At 34.8% G+C, this 20,264-nt stretch overlaps 1 protein-coding gene across 3 annotated transcripts in view; it reads left to right on the top strand.

Annotated features, from left to right (window-relative positions):
- Positions 1-20,264, top strand: part of LOC150104027 (influenza virus NS1A-binding protein homolog) — a 266,485-nt gene that overhangs the window by 167,872 nt on the left and 78,349 nt on the right. For all 3 annotated transcript variants that reach the window (XM_090397250.1, XM_090397248.1, XM_090397249.1), the window contains exon 7: positions 15,245-15,524. In XM_090397250.1, coding sequence (XP_090253376.1) covers positions 15,245-15,524 — 280 coding nt within the window. The remainder of the gene's footprint in view (positions 1-15,244; positions 15,525-20,264) is intronic.

Genomic DNA, 20,264 nt, shown 5'->3' on the forward strand with positions numbered 1-20,264 from the left:
AACCGTTGGGTGACAAATTGTCTATCACCTAAGGACTGAATTCAAATTGTATAATTTGAACTTAGCTGTATGTTGGAAGTGGAGATGTCATCCAAACTAACTACTCTGCAAACTAACAGAGACAGTAAAAGATAATTGCAAAGTTATTCGGTTTGCATGTAATATGATGTTGAATCTAAACTTGGTCAAACACATTGACATATATAGAAAATATTATGTAACTGAAGCTGGAATATGGAAACACTAAATAACTTATAATTTTTAATATTGACATGTTTGCAGTCACTTATGGGTCAAGGCTGGATAATGAGAGAACCACATAGCCTTTTTAAGTAATGCTGAGAATTGTCTAGGGCTTCTAAACTAACTTTCAGTCCTTACTTTCTTGTGATGCATCCATTAGTAGTTGGATATGAAACAAACAAAGATGAGCTGCCTGACCAAATTGTATTTTTATTGGCTGAATGTAAAATGATGGTATAACATGATACAATTCCATGCTAGCTGGGGAATTGGCTGGTTAAGCAAGGTTCACACTGTTTTCTTCAGGGAACCAGAGTGAACATTGAAAAGTCAGCTGTTGGAACAAACTGAAAACATCAGCAGAGTTCAAGATTGGCCACAAGAAGCATCGGTGGGAAAAAACGTGGGACTGCACAAGACTTAGTTAGTACTAGGTTGACATAATAGGTACTGAAACAAAGACAAAAACAGATTAGATTCTTCTAAGTAAGAAATAAAAGATTTATATTCAGGCGGTGATGATCAGGGAAGAGGAGTAGGAGCTCTAATATTCAATACTTAAATACGAGGATAATCTAGTGAATGGTGGTCAATATCAAGTACAGTGTTGCAGGCAAATATCAGAATGGAGAATTGGACAGCATGACTTATTTGTGCCCATGCTCCCACAAAGTTCTAAAGAAGTGGAAGAATTTTTCAATTTTTCAACTTCTTGACACACACACACACACACACAAAGGAAGAGTTGGTTCTTGTTATGGAAATCTAAACAGTAGCGTAGGAAATGATACCAGATATATGTTTTGAGAAAATTTTGCAGAAAATTGCACTTCTAATAATAATGGTAAGTATCTTTTGGATTTCTGCTCAGAACATGGACTAGTCATTGCTAACACCCTACATGAAGGTGTGAACAAATTCACACTGAGAGAAGACCATGAAATAGTATATTGATTAAAGATAACTATGCATTATTCTAAAGTTACACATAGACACAGGTGGAAAAAAAAATGATCTAATTAACATAGATATAATACAAATATTTTGAAACATCATGGATCATCATCAGCAATACAGTTTGAAATTAAAAAATTAAATGACAATGAAGGTATATCTTGATAATAATGTCTTCATGTTTTGAACAGGATGAAATATAATATCATACTGAAAAGAAAAATGTATAAAAAATAGATTTTAAAACAGAGCAGCTTTTACAAGTAAATTATAGACTTAAGTAAATAATATTGAAGAAAAAAAAGTTTTGGTTTCCGTTTTTCAAAAATTTTGAAAACGGAAACCAAACCTTGAGATCATGGCAGTCTCTGAGAAAATATGGCTTCATCCAGGGAAGTATGTGGTGACGTTGTTTACAAGGATAGTTAAGTCAGAACTGCATGGTGGGCTCGGAAAAGAAGCAGTCAAGGAAAAGAAAGCATATTGAAAGTTATAGCAAGCAAGTCAGCTTGTGTTCTGAGAAATTAGAGAAAAATGTAAGAAAGGAAAGCAGTGTTTAAAACTAGCTAAATAAAAGTTATTGGAAGACTTTGGTAAGAACATAAAAAATAAATATTAGAAAGGGGCAAAATGATCTGGAGGCTATTGTTGAAAGAGCTTAGAAATGGAGGAAAAAGTACTGTAAAAGGAATCAGATGATCAAGGTGACCTAAAACTGAAGATAATGATATTCTAGATGTCTGGATTAATTACTCTGAAAGATAGCTAAATAAAATAACCAGTGATAGTATGATAAGATTATTTCATGTTGAAAAACATGAAATCTGGAAAGGCAACAGAAGTAAATGATATTTGACCAGAGGCACTCAAAGGAGGTATAAAAGTATTTACAGTGACTGCACTGCATAATTCAGAAGGCCTTTCATAGTGCCTATCTATAAAAAAGGGAAATAAAACAGTGTGAGAATTACAGAGGAATATATGTACTGAGTGTACATGGTAAGATTAATGCAAGCTTCCTTCAGAAGAGGCTAAGAAAAATTCTTGAAGGGAAACTTCTAGAAGAGCAAGATTGATTTACGCCAAATAATGGTAGTCACAATCAGATTTTCACTTTAAGACAGAATAGTTGAGAAATCATGTGAATATAATAAGGATTTGTATTTAAATGAATTTTTAATGGAACTTGTGCCATTAATACATTTATTATACATGTATTCACAAGAATATAGCAATTTTATTACTGCAAATATTTCAACCAGAAACGAACTGGTCATCATCACTGCATCAGCATAATTACCAGTTTGACATAATAGGTACTGAAAGAGTCTGCGCGGTTAGCCTAGTGGCTATGCGCTTCGCAACCATATGCCTGGGGAAGGAGTGTCCTAGGTTCGATTCCCGTCGGTGACGTGAGGAGCTGAAGGATCTTCCTCAGCCATAGCCAAGTTAGCCAGTCTTGGGCGGGGACAGCAGGGTTTTTTCCCCAGTTTATTCTGGGGTTTTTCATCCCGCAAAGCAGGCAAACTGGCCTTGAGAACTCAACACTACAGGCCATAGGATACACTGGGGCATAAGGCTGACCACCTTATCCTGTAAACGGAGTGAGGTCCGATGATCAATGGACCCTCGACACCCCAAGGTAAAAGAGGGTATAAGGAAGATGATGATGAGGTACTGAAAGACAAAAACAGAAAAATTCTTCTGAGTAAGAAATACAAGATTTTATATTCAGGCAATGATGATCAGGGAAAAGGAGTAGTAGCTATAATATTCAATACTTAAGTACAAGGATAATCTAGTGATTATCCTTGTATTTCAAGTACAGTGATGCAGGCAAATATCAGAATGGAGAATTGGATAGTGATTTATTTGTGCCCATTCTTCCACATAAACTTCTACTAAGGAAGAAGTGGAGGAACTTGATTTTAAATTTGAGCCTTAATTGTAATGTATTTTATTGTAATCACCCACTAGGTGGCATCCAGCACATGATTCAGCTCTGTAAATACAATTAACATCTTTGTTGTAGCTTCACCTTGAGATTATGCTGATGCACTGATGACCAGTTAGTTTCTTGCTGTAATATTTGCAGTAATAAAATTATTATATTCTTGTGAATAGGTGTGTATAATAAAAGATCTGTATTTAATTATTAAAGAAAGAAAGAGCAAAAAGGTTTCATTTCAGCAATATAAAATTACATAGGCAAAATGAATACTAGATCTAAAATTTCAAAGCCGAATGTTTGTAGAAACTATGAAAGTTTCTTAAGTTGACCTCAGAGCTTACAAGAATACAATTCTCGGCATCCCCAAGTTGCCTTAGCGTGCACTACTTGAAAGACATGGGTGCTGCCCAAGCATCCATATATTCGTTTTATATTAGTGCATTTGATAAAGGTTTCACTGGCCTCGCAGTTGTTTCTGCCTGGTCTCTGAAGAGAACCAACCAGTTCGAAGCAACTGTGAGGCCAGTGAAACCTTTATAAAATGCACTAATAAAAAACGAATATATGGATACTTGGACAGCCCCATGCACTTTCAAGTAGTGCAAGCTAAGGAAACTCAGGATTGCCGAGAATTTTATTCTTATAAGCTCTCAGGTTAACTTAAGAAACTTTCATAGTTTCTACAACCATTCAGCTTCGAAATAATGTGGGATCTGGTGATCTGTGTTTAAGTTTTCTAGACCTGAACAGGATATGTGACAAGGTGTCACTGGAAAAGATACAATTTCGAATTGCAATTGTAGGGTGCAAATGGGACAATATATATTGAACGATACAGTTTCTATTTGAGTTGTAAATCAGCAGTTGAAATTGAGATAGATGTAGGAAGATGGTTTAATGTTAAAACAGGGGAAACAAGGGTGCACTCTTTTTCCACTGTTATTCATCATCTGCATGGGTCACATTATGAAGAAAAGTGGCATTAATCTTTATATCAAAATTGGAGATGTTGATCTTTGCTCTTTTACTTTGTGCAGATTATTATACTTCTAAATAAATCCAGTACAAGTCTGCATGATTCCCTAACTAAATTGTATAACTGTTGTAATAAACTCAATATGAAAATTGGCAATAAAAACGCAGACTATGAAAATAAGTAGTAACATTTGAAAACATTAACTGCATCTCCTAAATCCTGTAGAACAAATAAAATATTTGCTATTTAGTCTAAGTTTTAGTTAAGATGGTCAGCTAAATATGGAAACAGACAACATAATTAACAAAGCTAGTATTGTTGGAAGTCAACTAAATAAAATTCATGGTATGGTAGGAAGTCAACTGAATAAATCTGTATGGAACAACAGAGATATTAGTCACAACATTAAACTAGCTATATATGAGACAGTGTTAAAGCCAATTTTAACTTGCAGATCAGAGAACTTGGAAATAGAACACTTAATCAGAGATTGGAGAGTTCTGAGAAAGATTACAGAATTGAATAAATTGCATCAACGACATAACCATATTAAAAACAAAGATATTAGGAAGTAACTTAATATTGTTTGCATTCAGGAGTAGTATGTGAGCAAAGCTAACCTCAGGTGTTATATTCACTTAAAGAGTGGAAAAAGAAAAGTTAGCAAAATAAGTGTTTTTTCCAGGATGGCAAGAAAAAGACCTGGCAGATGACTAAGATCTAGGTGGATTGATACAATAAAAAGTGCCTTCTAATATTGAAGGCACTTTTTATTTCTAAAAATAAAAAGTGCCTTCAATATTAGAAGGCACTTGTTTGGCCTAGATTCTTATGGACTGAGAATCTAATAATCAACAAAGGCAAAAGACATCTACAGGGTAGGTACATACACTGAAAAACTTAAGTAAATGGAACTATAGCTTACAGAATTAAGGCATCAAGCTGTTATAACTTTTATGGATACGATTTAATTAGTTGTATCAGTGTGATGAAGATTCTCAGTGGGAAGTCAAAATTAATTATTGAGACATAAATGATATTTTTGGAAAAAATACAATATACAAAATACATCCAATATAGTTTGATAGTAAGTTATTTGGCTGGGGAGAGAGAGAAGAATGAAGATTGCCAGATAATTTTCTTCATGTCATATACACACACAGATATACTTGCAGAGGATGTGTATAAAAGCAAAGAGCATCAGGAGCTGATACTGAAAATCAAGAGTTTTCAGAATTGTATTTCATATTTCAGATATTCTGCCTTTTAATCTGATTTAATGATAAAATACACTTTTTATATACCAATAATGACAATTTGGTGAGCCAAGTGGATAGCTCTATTCTCCAACTAATAAGTTGGGGGTGTGAATCCCAGTGTGGGCATGATGTTAGTGTTATGGATGCTAACAGTTTTGCTGTAGTCCTGTGTGATAAGCACTAGAAGGGATTTCTGGAGAGCATTTAGTATTTTCTTTTTTTTTTTTTTTATTCTTTTATCCTATAGGGTTTATAACCATTAGTTAAGAAGGTGTGATGTGAGTTCAGCAGTAAGAGCATCATCATTGGAACAAATAGCTCTAGCTCTGTGAGATAGTGTTTTTAGGATACCATACATGTTCAGCTGGATGATGATGTGACTGGTTTGTGCAAATATTTCCCTGTGTGGGGATTTCTATAAACTGAAAAAGATGAGGAAGCCATGTGATTAGTGAATGTTATATGGTAAATGAATTTATATGGGATGGTAACAGTTTTGCTGTATTCCTGTTTGATAGGCAGTGGAAAGGATTTCTGGGAAGCATTTAGTATTTTTTATTTTGTTTTCCTATGGGAATTATAGTCATTGGCTAAAAAAGTGATGCAGGTGAGTGCACAAATAGTCATGCCATCATCCAGCTCAACAGTATGGTATCCTAAAAACACAAATTCACAGAGCTAGAGCTATCTGTTCCAATGACAATGCTCTTACTGCTGAACTCGCTCACTTGCGTCACACATTCTTGGCCAATAGCTATAATATCCATAGGATAGAAGAAAAAAAATACTAAATGCTCTCCAGAAATCCCCTCCATTGACTATCACACAGGAGATGACTACAGCAAAACTGTAACCATCCCAAGGTACATCTGAAAAGATATCTAGAGTGCTTTATAAATATCAGTTATGCACCATATTTAAACCATATGTCAAATTGGCAACTCTCATCCATTCATATAAGGACCAACTCTCTTCTTTATCACATCCAGGAGTTTATAAAGTGCTCTGTTCTTGTGACCTGCTTACTATGGACAGACAGGAAGAATTGTTGGCATCTGCCTTGGTGAACATAAAAAAAAAAAAAATGCATCCATCACTATTGTTATGAAAAGTCAAGCCTAGCAGATCATTCCTTGGATACCTCTTCACACAGGATCAAATGGAAGAAAACAAATAGGATACAAAAACACTCCAAACCGCAAGTATGGCTGTATAAATTTACCAAAAATCTGGGAGAAGGTCATTTTAAGATTTAATGAATACTTATTTTCTCTCTTTTTCCAACAAAGATGGTGACAAATTAGTACTTAAGTTCCTTGTGTTCTTCATTGGGTTTTTTTTTTAATTAGTCCCACTGTTATACAAAATTGTTGTTTCATGTATTGTTGTGACAAACTGCTCTTGTGTTCTAAAGATGCTGGATATAATATCAGGAAATATCAGCTAATAAGTTAATAAATATTAATTATATCCTTTTCATTCTGTGTTGTAATCAATACCATGAAAATAAACTAACATGTGGCATTGAAAAGGCCCTCAGCTCTCTCTAGAATACTACTTATGATATCAGATTCAAGACTGCAGTTCTCCTCTCCATATCTTTCTTCAACAAGCAATATCACAAATAGTTTTGAGGGGAGGAACCTTTTAGGAAAGTCTAAAGAAAACATTGATTCAGTTAGGGAGTATGTGGTGAAGTTGTCTGCAAGGATAGAAAAATAAGGACACCGTGGTGAACACAAAAAAAAAAAAAAAAAAAAAAAGAAACAGTTTTGGAAAGGAAGAGAGCATACAGAAATTACCTAGCAAATAAGTTGGCAGATGTCCTAAAAGAATACAGGGAATAATGTAAGAGAGCTAAGGTATGTGTAAAAGTAGCTAAACAAGTCACGAGAAGACCTTCTTCTTCTTATTATTATTAGAAGACCTCCAGGGAGTCAGGGACTCATTGAGGGAGGCCATATACTGCATGCACCAGCTATCATACTTATTCTTGAATTCATTCACATTGCTTGCACACAACATCCAATGGCAATCCATTCCAGTCATTTCTCTCCTATGAGAGAAAAATCTATCCCTCACCCACTTAGCAGAATTCATTCTCAGCTTCCAAGGATGCCCTCTTGTCCTTTTCCCACCCTCCATAAAATGAAAAATTCCATCAACTGAAATCCTGTACGACCCTTTCAGAAGTTTGTATATCTCAATCATATCATTCCTGTTTCTCCTATTTGCTAGTGTCTGCAGTCTACAAATTCTCAATCTGTCTTCATAATCAGTATTCCACAATCTTGATATCATTTTTTAACACTCGCCTTTGTACTCTCTCCAATATATCAGAATCACAATGGAAACCAGGAGACCAGACCTGAACACAATAGTCCAAGTGAGGTCTTAAGGCCTTGTAAAGAGGCAAAATAACTCCTTATCTTTACATGTGAATGTTTGTTTCAGCATTGCAATTATCTCTTGAGTTGTATTTGCAATCTTTGCCACATGGCCTGAACTTCAACTTGCAATCTACTAACACTCCAAGATCCCTAGCCTGATTGGTTTCCTTCTTGCATAATCTTACCAGTATAATATGACATTGGATATCTAATCATGCCAAAGTGCATGACTTTACATTTACTGACATTGAACTGACATCCATTTTCCCATGTCCACCATTCCAGCCTATTCAAATCATTCAGCAAGTACTGCATATCAGCAGCATTCCTGATTACCCTACCTATCTGTGCATCATCAGTAAATAGCTGTATGACGCCTGTCAAATCCATCCCAATATCATTAATGTACGGATTGAATAACAGTGGACCAAGGACTGATATTTTTTATTTATTTATTGAACTTCATACTGAGAGCACAGTATTACTTACAAATCTTACTAGACCAATGCCTTTACAAGAGATCACCTGATTATGGTACGAGGCATCCTAATGGTCATATGCTGATGGGAGCACCAAGTCACCAGTGTACCATACAGAGACAGAATTTTAAAGTCTCCATATGACAGACCTAATGAAGAGAGGTCTTTATAACTAGCAGAGCACCAAACTCTGCAAAAAGTCATAAAGTGAGGGGCAACTCCTCACTGGTAAAGTGAGGAGTTGCCCCAAACTCCCCTTGTATATTAGTCTTAAGATCTTGTTCTGCTTATAGTATTGCACCTTGTTAAGATGGCGAGAGGCGAGTTGGTGCCAAGTACCTACTACCTGGGCATCATTAACTCATTCTTCTTGTTTTTTCTGTATTATCAAATCTGGTTTCCTTAAGTCCTACCTCTGTGTGGAAGTGAGGTTCTACCATGGTCTCCCAACCTTTATTTCTTAAACGGTTATTTAATATAGAGACCACAGCATCATGCCTCCATACATGGATTCCATGTGTTCTAAAACAACACTAAGAGATGTGAGATAGTTTCACTGTAGCAACAGCCAGCCCTACAGTTGATATCATCTCTACTCCAACGAGCTGTACAGGCCCTCAGGGCATTAACTCTAGTCCTAATGAGGTCTGTATACTTATATCCTGGTAGTAATCTGGTACCATCCCTAATCCACTGATGCTGAGGGGACACCTTGTAAGATTCACAAATCGAAGTGCCATTGACAGAGCCATGAAGTACAGATCTTGCAGACTCGCAACCACTGTATACCACTTTGATATCTGTAAGTCATCCTCTTAACCATGCTAATATTTTATAATCCAAACCCACATTCTCCAATTTATGCAACAGTCTTCTGTGCTGTCAAATACTAAATGCTCCCCTTAGAAAATTCAAAAGTATCATGGTGTATCCATTCCCTTTGTCTAGTTCAATGGTAATATTATTATAGAATGTTAGTAAGTTGCTAAAACATGACCTTCCCTTAGCAAACCCATGCTGTTCATTGCAAAGCAGAGATTCACTGTCAACTCATTTCTGAATGTGATCCTTAACTGAGTTTTCCAAAATCTTCACCACCACTCCTGAGATATTGATTGGTTGATAGTTGGATACATTACTCTTGTGTGTCACCCTTGTGCAGTGGAATTACCATACATTCTTTCCATTCCTGCAGAATCTTCCCTGTTCTGAGACTCATATTAAACGGCCTAGTCAAAGGAAAAGTTCACCCAAACACTCTTTTTAGCACCTGTGCTAATATCCCATCAGTCCCTATTGCTGAATTCTTATTCAGTTTGTGCAACAGCTCTGATACCTCCTCTCCATACACCTGACTCTTCATCCAGTGAAGAGGTAGCAGTGAACTTAATGTCTTAATGTTGCATACACCAGCTTGATAGTTTGTAGCAAAATGGGCACTCATTAGTTAAACAACCTCTTCTGCATTTGTCACCTTAACACCATCTGCATTCAGAAGATTTATTCTTTCTGTTATTTGCAGCATATAGATAGAATTCTTGTAGGCTGTCTTTATCTTGCAGAGTGTTTCTTTTCATACTCAGACTTAGCTTTCTGTGCTGTAGTTGATATTCTAGCTTGCTGCTTATAATTTTTATGACAGACGTCATCCTTATGCACATGGTATTCCTTCCACATCATCCGTTTCTTACTAATCTCTTGCTTAATAAGATTATACATCCATTTGACTCATACCCTATTTATTCTTTTAACTCCCAGGACACATTCTGGTATTGTATCATTTAACTATTTTTTTAAATGCACTGTTGATATTCTTAACATCCAGCAACCAATACCATTCCACTGAACTCTGTTTACTCCGCAGTTGGTCATAATTCCCTGCTTTCGAATTTAGTATGTAACCTTTTCTGAATTGAACATTCATAAACTTAGTCGCTTCCCAAGTGAATACTGCATGATCACTGTCACCGACCAGAGGCAGAATAGTTAAGTCTTTAATTGAAACACCCTCTGACTTCAGTAAGAATACAGAAGATGAATATCAGAAAGGTGACAAAATATTCTGGAGACTATTGAAAAAGATTAGAAATGGAGGAAAGATTATTGTAAAAGGAATCAAAGATGAGAAATAAAAACTGAAAAGGATAACCTTTTCAAAGGTTAATAGAATAATATGGGATAACCTAGATGGTTGGAATAATTACTTCGAAAGACTGTTAAATGAAACAAGTAGTGACAGAACAGTTGTTGAAAATTTTCAAGAGGAATGCAAACAGGAGTACATATCAATACTTGATGTAAAACTTGAAATGTGGAAAGACAGCTGAAGTAGATGATATTTGACCAGAAATGCTTAGATATAGAGGTATAAAAACTTTGCAGTAGCTACACTTTTCAGAAGAATATAAGAATTCTGAATCCTTCTGTATAAGGAAGAAAAGAAAATAAGATTTATGCAAGCATTCTTGCAAAGAGGCTGAGCAAAATTGTGGATAAAAAATTGGAACACAAGAAGCAGGATTCAGGTCAAATAATAGTTGTCAAGATCAAATTTTCACTTTATGACAAATAGTTGAGAAATTATTGGAATATGTAAAGGATTTGTACTTAAGTTTTGTAGATCTGGAAAAGGCATATGGTAAGATGACTACAGAAAAGCTTATTAAAACACTACAATTATATGGGGTAAATAAAACATTATACAAAGCAGTACATAGTCTATATTTAAGTTGTAAGTCAATTAGAATTGAAGGAAATACAGAAAAGATGGTTTGAGGTCGAATCAGGAGTAATTTGAGGATGCTCGTTATCTCTGCTCTTATTATCTATATGGATTGTGTTCAGGAATCATCAAATTCCTGCCATGTACCCTCAAGGGGGGGTGTACAGGATATGATAGTACTACATGAAAAATTTACTTCATTACTAACTTCCTATCTACAATTTTCCTCCAAATCGGTCTGTTACTTATCAAGACTCCAACATTATCAGATATTATATTTCTATCATCTACAGCACTTTGTACAATATCAATCCACCTATATCTTGGTCTTCTTCTGGGTCGTTTTCCTGCTAACCTGGCAGAGAACACTTGTTTTGCTAATCTTTCCTCGCCCATTCTATTTAAGTGACCATACCACCTCAGATTAGCTCTACTAACGCATTCCTGGATGCCAACAATGTCAAGTTCTTTTTTAATATCCTTGTTTTTAATGATATTGCCATTGATGCCATCTGTTCGCATCTGTAATCTTTCTCAGGACTCTCATATCTGCGGTCTCTAGTCTTTGGTCAAGTGTTTTAGTTCTGACCCAGCTCTCAGATCCATAAGAATCTGAGATTATTATGGATCTGAGATCTATAATAATCTCAGGTCCATATGAATCTACTCAATTGACTTCCTACCATACCAGGTTTGTTGATTCTGTTGTCTATTTCCATATTTAATTTACTATCATCACTAAAAATCGTGCCTAAGTGGCTGAAATGTTTTGCTTGTTCCACAGGTTCTTTGTTCACAATGCAGTTGACATTTTCAACGATTCTGCCTATTTTCATTGTCTTTGTCTTATTATTGCTGACCTCCATACCATATCTATTACAACAGTATTCAATTTAGTCAGGGAATCTTGAGGACTTGTAGCGCATTTATTTAGAAATATAACATCATCCTCATAAAGCAGAGCTGATATTAACATCTCCAATTTTGATATCATGTTTAATACCACTTTCCTTCATAATGTGATCCATAAAGATAATGAATAACAGAGGGGATAATGTACATCCTTGTCTCAAACCAGATTTAACATTAAACCATCTACCCCTACTTCCTTCAATTCTAACTACTGACTTGCAACTCGAATCAAGACTAAGTATTGCTTGATATAATGCCCCATTGATACCATGTAACTGCAGCGTATTGAATAGCTTGTCTCTTGGCACCTTGTCATATGCCTTTTCCAGATCGACAAAACTTAAATGTAGATCTTTGTTCTATTCCCATGCTTTATCAACTATTTGTCATAAAGTGAAGATCTGATCCTGACAGCCTCTATTTGGTCTGAATCCAGCTTATTCTTCACCAAGCTTTTCTTTCACAATTCCTCTCAACCGTTTCTCAAGTATAATTTCATAAGTCTTGCCAGGAACACTCAGTAGGGAAATACCTCTTTAATTCTCACATTCAGTTTTATTTCCCTTTTTAGATATGAGTACTATGAGAGCTCTACTCCAATCATCAGGAATTCGTCGTTCTGTCCAGGCTTTCTGAACTATGCAGTGCAGGCACTGTAAGACTTTTATACCACCATACTTCAGCATTTCTGGTCGAATATCATCTACTCCTGCCTGCCTTTCCACATTTCAAGCCTTTGATGACTTTTTCTACTTCAAGTATGGATATGTATTCCTGACTGTATGCCTGTTGAGTGTTTTTTTTATCACTGTGTAATCACTGCTTGTTTCATTTAGCAATTTTTTGAACTAATTACTCCATACTTCAAGGATATCTTTTCTCCCGTTTTCATGTCACCTTTATCATCTCTAACTTCTTTTACAGCACTCTTTCCTCCATTTCTAAGCTTTTTTCAACAACCTCCAGAATATCTTACCACCTTCTTGACATTTATTTTCTATGTTCTTGCCAAAGTCCTCTTTGGCTTTCTTACATTTGTCTCTGTATTCTCTAAGAGCACAAGCTGCTTTATTTGCCAGGAACTTTTGATATGCTTTCTTCTTTTCCTTCACTGCGTCTTTAACTTCCTGTGTCCACCACTCTATTTCTGATTTTTCTATCCTTGTGCAGACAACCTCATGAAATGCCACTCTGGCTGAATCAATCAGTGTTTTCTTCAAGGCTTGCCACTGAATCTCCAAGGTTTGGTTGCTGTTCTCAAACTCTTTCATTTTTTCTTCAATAATCTTTGTGTATTTTAGTCTACAGCTCACATCTGAGAGCTGCTCAACTTTTATTAGCTTTAAAACTTTTTTACATGTTATTCTTTTCAATATGAAATTCAATTTTATCCTGCTCAAGACTAAATAGTGATCACTTCCAATTTAAATTCCTTTTTGCACTCTGGTGTTCTGCACCAGGGAGAAAACATCACTATCAACTATAACATAGTGAATGAGACTTTTCTTATTCCTTGCCTCTTCTCTCCATGTGAATTTGTGCACATTTTTGTTGGAACATGGTGTTAGTAATAACCAATCCATGTCCTGAGCAGAAATTCAACAGGTATTTGCCATTATTATTAGCTTTGCTCTTTTCTTCAAATTTTCCCAAAATATTTTTGTATGTCTGACAATCATTTCCTACTCTGCTATTTAGATCCCCAACAAGGACCAACTTTTCCTTTTTCATTGTGTCAGTTGCTTTCTTTAAAGCCTCAAAAAATTCCTCCACTTCTACACTTAGAAGAACCTTCTGTGGGACCATAGGCACAAATAAGTCTCATTGTCCAGTTCCCCATTCTGATATTTGTCCACATCACACTACTTGAGACTGCCTGCCATTCAAGATTATCCTCGTATTTAGTGTTGAATACTATGGCTACTCCTTCTTTTCCTTGATTGTTATTGCCTGGATATAACATTTGGTATTTATTGCTCAGAAAGATCTCATCAATTTTTTCTTTTTTGTTTCAGTCACACCTATTATGTCGATCTGGTACTTATCTAATTCCTCAGCTAGCTCTATTTCTTTGCCATTCAGGCTTCTTATGTTGATAGTACTGATCTTTAACTCTGGTGATGTTGAGTTAGGGTGTGTTTTCAGATTTGTGTGTTCAGAAATAAAAGGCATTAAACCTTATATTAAAATCAGAAATATCAAACTTAGCTCTTTACTTTATGCAGTTCATGTAGTACTCCTAAATACATCTGATAGAAATCTCCATGATTCTCTAACTAAATTGAATAACAACTGTAATAAATTTAGCTTGAAAATTATAAATAAAAATACCAAAACTATAAAAATAGCTGGAACATAGAAAACTTCAGATGCATTATAAATGGAACACTTATAGAACAAGTATAATATTTCCTCTCTGTATGCACAGTTTTTAGTGACAGTGGAAAATTAAGTTTGGAAATAGACAATAGAATAAGAAAGCTGTTATGGTGGAGAGACAGTTGTATAAATTTAAACGGAATAAGAGAGAGAAATAGCAGAAACACAAAACTATATAAAACACAAAACAAGACAGTGTTGAAAGCAGTTTTGCATTATGGATCTGAGAGTTAGGTTAGAAATAAAGCCTTGGTTAAAAACTAGAGGTCATAGATTTGAGAGTTCTGAGAAGAATTACAGGAGTGAACAGATGGCATGAATAGCAGAATTATATTAAAAGTGAAGACATCAGGAACTTAACATTGTTTGCATTCAAGAATGTGTGAGCACAGTTAATCTGAGGTAGTATACATAAATAGAATGGGCGAGGAAAGATTAGCAAAACAGGTTTTCGATGCCAAGATGGCAGGAAAGAGATCTGGGTGATTTGATTCAGTCAGAAGTGCTTTAGAAGAACAAAATGTTAGATATAATATTGGAGTGCTGACAAGTAGTAGACTAATTTGGTGGGAAATTGACGATAAGAGATTAATAATAACATAAGCTTAATCATGTAGTGCTATCGTAGTAGTCTGAACACCCCTTGAGGGTACATATAAGGAAATTGATGATTATGATTATTGTAGTATATTCCAGTCGAGTTGTCATTTGCAGCCAAATCAATTAATATACGAGATCAGTACGTTACGATCACTTACCTTCGCGCTGTCTCATCTTTGAAATCTTGCGTAAAGGTTCCTTTGCATCCTTCACAAGGATTTTTCCAGTTATAATGCAATTGGAAAGATTTGTTTTAGAGTGCCCCTGTAATACAGTGTCCTGATGTTTATTTCATCATGTGTATTTTAGTTCTCAGTTTGTTCAATATTTATAATATATTTTCTTATTTAGGTACACAAAAATAATTTTTTTTTTACAGGTCCACATGCTCTACCTAAATCCTGATCACACATTTCATGACTGCAATGATATTGAAAATGGAGGCCTACAAGATTCTGAAGTCATTCAAGATTACAAAAAATTATCACGTCGAGTTTCTTTGCCAAATGCCAACAGAAGTAGCCGTAAACCTTCGAAAAATACTCCTGCAAAACCAAGACAGTTTTTATACACTAAATCAGATTCTAGTTCATCATTGTCATCTCTCTCAGATGATGAAGAAAAGGACTGGAAAGTTATTGCTACTACAATTACTGGTGGTATGTTATCATATAACTTGTTTGTAGAATAATACTGTATTAATTCTCAAATTATTATATTATTACATCATTGCTTCTATTTTTATTGTTTCAGCTATTCTAGTATTCAGGGTTGAAAGCAAAATATTCAATATGGAAACTTTATGCTTAAAATTGTGTATACTTATAAGTAACACCTAACATAAACCTTCATCTTCAACAGTACCTTACTGCTTATTTTTAGGAGAACATAATAAAAAAATACTGTTTCTTGAACAGCTAATAGTCATAAGCCTTGGGGAAACAACAAAGGGAGTTAGTCCAGTAAGTTTGAAGCTGGACCATTATCATTTATGGATGTCAACATTTATCAATCTGCTATTGTTCTGGTAAATGCTCAGAGGAAAGTGGAGGAATTATGGTGGCTATTTCATTGGAGCAGTACTCATGAAAATACCTATTGATAAAAGGCATCAACAAAACGTTTTTGAGAAAATAATTGGAGTAAGTATGAGGAAGGAATTATTTATTAAGCTGACTTCCCTCTTCTGGATGCTATTCAGCATTTTAAGGTTTTTGCACCATGCCACATATGAGAAGTATTTTGAGGTTGAGCATATATGGAATTAATATGATATACAGGTGAGAGATAGTCCTGGAGTGGGAATAAATACTGTTTTTAGGATCAAAGATGTGGATGTAATGTACTTGTCTGGAAAGGGTTTAAGTGAGGGTCATTAAGAGAAATCTAATGGAGAGTTTCAAAAGTAGGGTTGGACTGTTCGGGTAGCATTGAAATTCTTGCGCTACTTGAAAATAGTAAGCAGAACACATTTATCATGGAAGATCTAACTATTTATTTCATGATTTGTGGAATAGTTAAAGGGAATGGCATGTGGTGTTGTCAGCAAATCTATTGATAGGATTGGAGGTTAGTAAGAGGTCATTAACATATAGGAGGAAGAGTGGGAGTAGCAGTACAGTGCCCTTGGGTATTTCCCCATTGGTGGAGAAATATGAAGAAAGGAGAAAGAGCTTACTATGATACATACCGAATGGCTGGAGGAAAGTGGTGATCTGATTGCAAAGACTAGAAGGCAGGCCATAAGTTTGGTAAGTAAGCCTATATTGTAGATTCCATCAAATATGTTCTCCAACAGATTCTTTAGGGAAGTAGTCTTTTGATATTTTCCATTGTTTTAGAGAGAGAGTTTTTTTTAATCCATGAAAAGTTTTTGTACACTAGTACCATGGATGGGCAAGGTGAGGAGGATAGTGTGACAAATAATATTGATGACTTATCACTTGTTTTTTTTGGGATGCTATTGAGTGGATGTTAGATTAGTATGGTAGCTATATGCAAGTAATATAGAATGTGTGTTAATTCTGAAGCACAAAGTTTGAGCCAATTAGGAGAATATCTTCTTATCCTGGAGACCTGTATTGAAGCTGTTAAGGATTCTGCTGATTGCTGATGTCTTCCTGGTGAAAGACAACAAGAAGTGTACAGCGAACTGTTCTCTAACAGGAGGTGATTTGTCTTACTTCTCTAACTTCCTTATCTTTTGGTGATGTTACTGTGTGTGTGTGTGTGTGTGTGTGTGTGTGTGTGTGTGTGTGTGTGTGTGTGTGTGTGTGTGTGTGTGTGTGTGTGTGTGTGAATGAATGAATGAATGAATGAATGATAGGGGCAGAAGTTGCACTTTGATGAGGGACCAGAGGGCCTTATTACTACTATTCTGCATTTGATCATTCAAAGTTTTTATAAATGAGATTACAGTGTAAGATGTGAGTGTAAAGCCAATTTTTTGGCTTGTCACTTAAGATGCTGAATTTATATCTTGGACTACTTTGATATACTTGTTGGAGAATCAAGGATTTATTTAGTGGTTAGGTGGTTGTAATAAGCTTTTTGGTTATCAGAATATTTGACTATGAAAGAATAATGGATTTTTTTATATCCTTTTATTTAGTTGCTTTGCAATGCCAAACTGAAGCTGTATTAGACTTTTCTTCAACAGTTATAATTTGATGCATTGACTGATATTTCATGATATGCAAAATGCATCTTTTCAGCATAGGACCACTTTGTTGAATGTTTTTTGCTCTTGTAAGATTTCTGATCTCTTGTGATGATCAGTACTTTGAAACAACTGGCATTGCAATATCAGGCTGTGAAACTATACAATTAAATCATTTATAACTTAATTTAATAGTGTTGTATTGCAACATCAAACAAATATAAATTATAAAAAGATGTTTGTTAACTGGCTTATGTTTTGCTGGATTTCAAACCAGCATCTTCAGAACAAACATGTTACAGTTTACACTTGACAATGAGTAAGTGAAATTATTCAAATTGTAATGGACAAAAGGATCTAATGTTCTAATTTGGCTACCCTCTAATGTTGTAAAGAAGTATTACAGTTGTGTAGGAGTTGATCTTAGGATAAGTATTCCACATTTTTGGCAAATTAATGCAGCTATACTCGTTAAGTTGGGAAAATGCTTCTTAGCCATTGCTGACTGTAAAAGTAATCTTTCTGACCTGTAACAACTTCTATATAGCACATTGATTTTCTTCCATCTAATCTTGTGTGTAAGGGTGTCCAAAGCATAGTCTGCCAGTACAGACTTGCCATAATAATGGTATTGAATGTATTTCTTATGTTCTTTAAAGCAGATCTTCCTATCTGTCTATATGGGCACAGTCACATGGAACTTCATATACTCCAGGATGGAGTTTGTCATTAGGAGGACCAGTTAATGAACATCTTTTTATAATTTAGTTTGTTTAGTATGGTAATACTGTATAAATAGGAAGGAGGGTTGTCAATAGATTAACATACAATTAAATGCACTAATAAAGGAGAAGCTCACAGGCAGTATTCATGTCTTTTTAAGTAATACAGTACTGAGATGCCTAAGGCTGCATTCTCATAAGCTCTGTTCAATTTTGAAAGTTAAATTTCAAAATATTTGTCTATGAAAGAGTAATGAATTTAATATCTTTCCATTAGCTAACTTTATTGATGTCAGGTTGAATCCTTCTAGGCTCCTTTAACAATTCTAAATTACAATGGCTGTGGTTGAGTGTATTTGCATGTATATGCCAGCCTGGCTGGCCGAGTGGTTAGTGTATCCAGCTAAAAGGCTGTGGGTTCGAATCCTGCCATGAGCATGGATGTTTGTGATTGTCTGTGGAAATACTAGTGGTGCTTGGTGGTAGATGGCATTGGTGATGTTGCGGTCAGTTGGTGGATTGAGTGGTGGAGACAGAGTTGTAGAGCGGGTGCCCTCCCTTGATGTTTTTATACTCCCTGAAGGTATCAAATAATAATAATAATAATAATATGTTGTTGTGCTGTTGGCATTAATTTGCTGCATATTTCATTGTTTGGCTAGAATACAGTGCACCAGTCAGTTGGAACTTTGACTGGTGTACTGTAAGTGCATTTTATGAAATGTGTAACTAACTATGGTTACTTGGAATCAGTATAAAATTTATCAAATATTTCAATTTTTATTATTTGTAGATTCACAGAGAGAAAAATATGTTGAAATGATATATTGCAATAACTGCTTTGTTGAAATAAATTTAAGATTAAGGATGCATGTAAGATGATGCCCCAGTAGTTGAATTTTGATTTTAATTGGTACATCACTTCAGCTTATTGAAATTTGTTATATCATATCATGTTTTGATTTCATCTGGACCATTCATATTTTAAAAATCAGACAAAACAAATATATACACAGTATGCATAATTAAAAAAAAAAATGACTGGTTTAATAAAATGCATTTTCTTTTGAAATGTCTTAATTTTTACAAAAGTGCCATTACTCAATAGAGCTGTTTGAGTAATAAAACTGATTTTTTCCAAAAACAGTGGAAATATTGAGTTAAAAATCCTACTAAAAGAATTTCAGCTTGTATGTAAACAGTTATAAGACACCCAACCCTAATGCTCATTTGACATCCTGTGTAAGATACACCAAAGCAGTACTTATTATTAAACTAGTCCTTGTTTGTTTCTAGATTGCTTGATGCAATTTCTTTTTATTCTCCATTATAATTTTATTTTTTATTGGCAAGATAATTTAAAATAGGTTTTTCAAAATTATTGATCTATTCCTGTAAACTCTCTGGTCAACTTACATTATGAAACTTTATAGTTTTCTACATTCTGCTTTGAAATAATGCTGGATCTAATATCCACTTTGCTTATATAATTTTGCATCACCGAACTGAAGCCTTTGGCTTTTTATTGCACTAACCTCCATTGATCAACCAGTCCTTGAGTCAGGACTGATTGACAGGGAGAGAAAAATTTTCATAGGTTAAGTAATTTGAAACATTGATTTTACTTTCTGGGGTAGCATGGGGAACCACTTCTCATCCAGTGTGTTGTGGATTGGAGTCTCACTATCAATATGGATATTTGTAAAAGCCTGCTCTGGATGAGCTTTACATCTCCTTTACTTTATAAGGCTTGTCTTTTATATATAATTGGACAGTATTTATTGGTTTGATAATTTAATGAAATTTGGTATTTAGAATCGCAATTAATACTTGATGAACCTTTCCTTTGGATCATTTAATGACAAAATTAGGAAAAACAATTGTGTATGGTATATGTATATCATAAAGGGCTTTCTTTTTTTTCCATTTATTTTGCCTTCTCAGATAAATTTGATTATCTGAGAAGATTATATAATAATAGAGAGACAACTCCAAGCTCCAAATGAAAATTTGATTGA

This window comes from Typopeltis vanoorti, chromosome 8 (assembly GCF_054136105.1).
Source record: "Typopeltis vanoorti isolate ZY-2024b chromosome 8, IOZ_Tvanoo_1.0, whole genome shotgun sequence".
Lineage (NCBI taxonomy): Eukaryota > Metazoa > Arthropoda > Arachnida > Uropygi > Thelyphonidae > Typopeltis > Typopeltis vanoorti.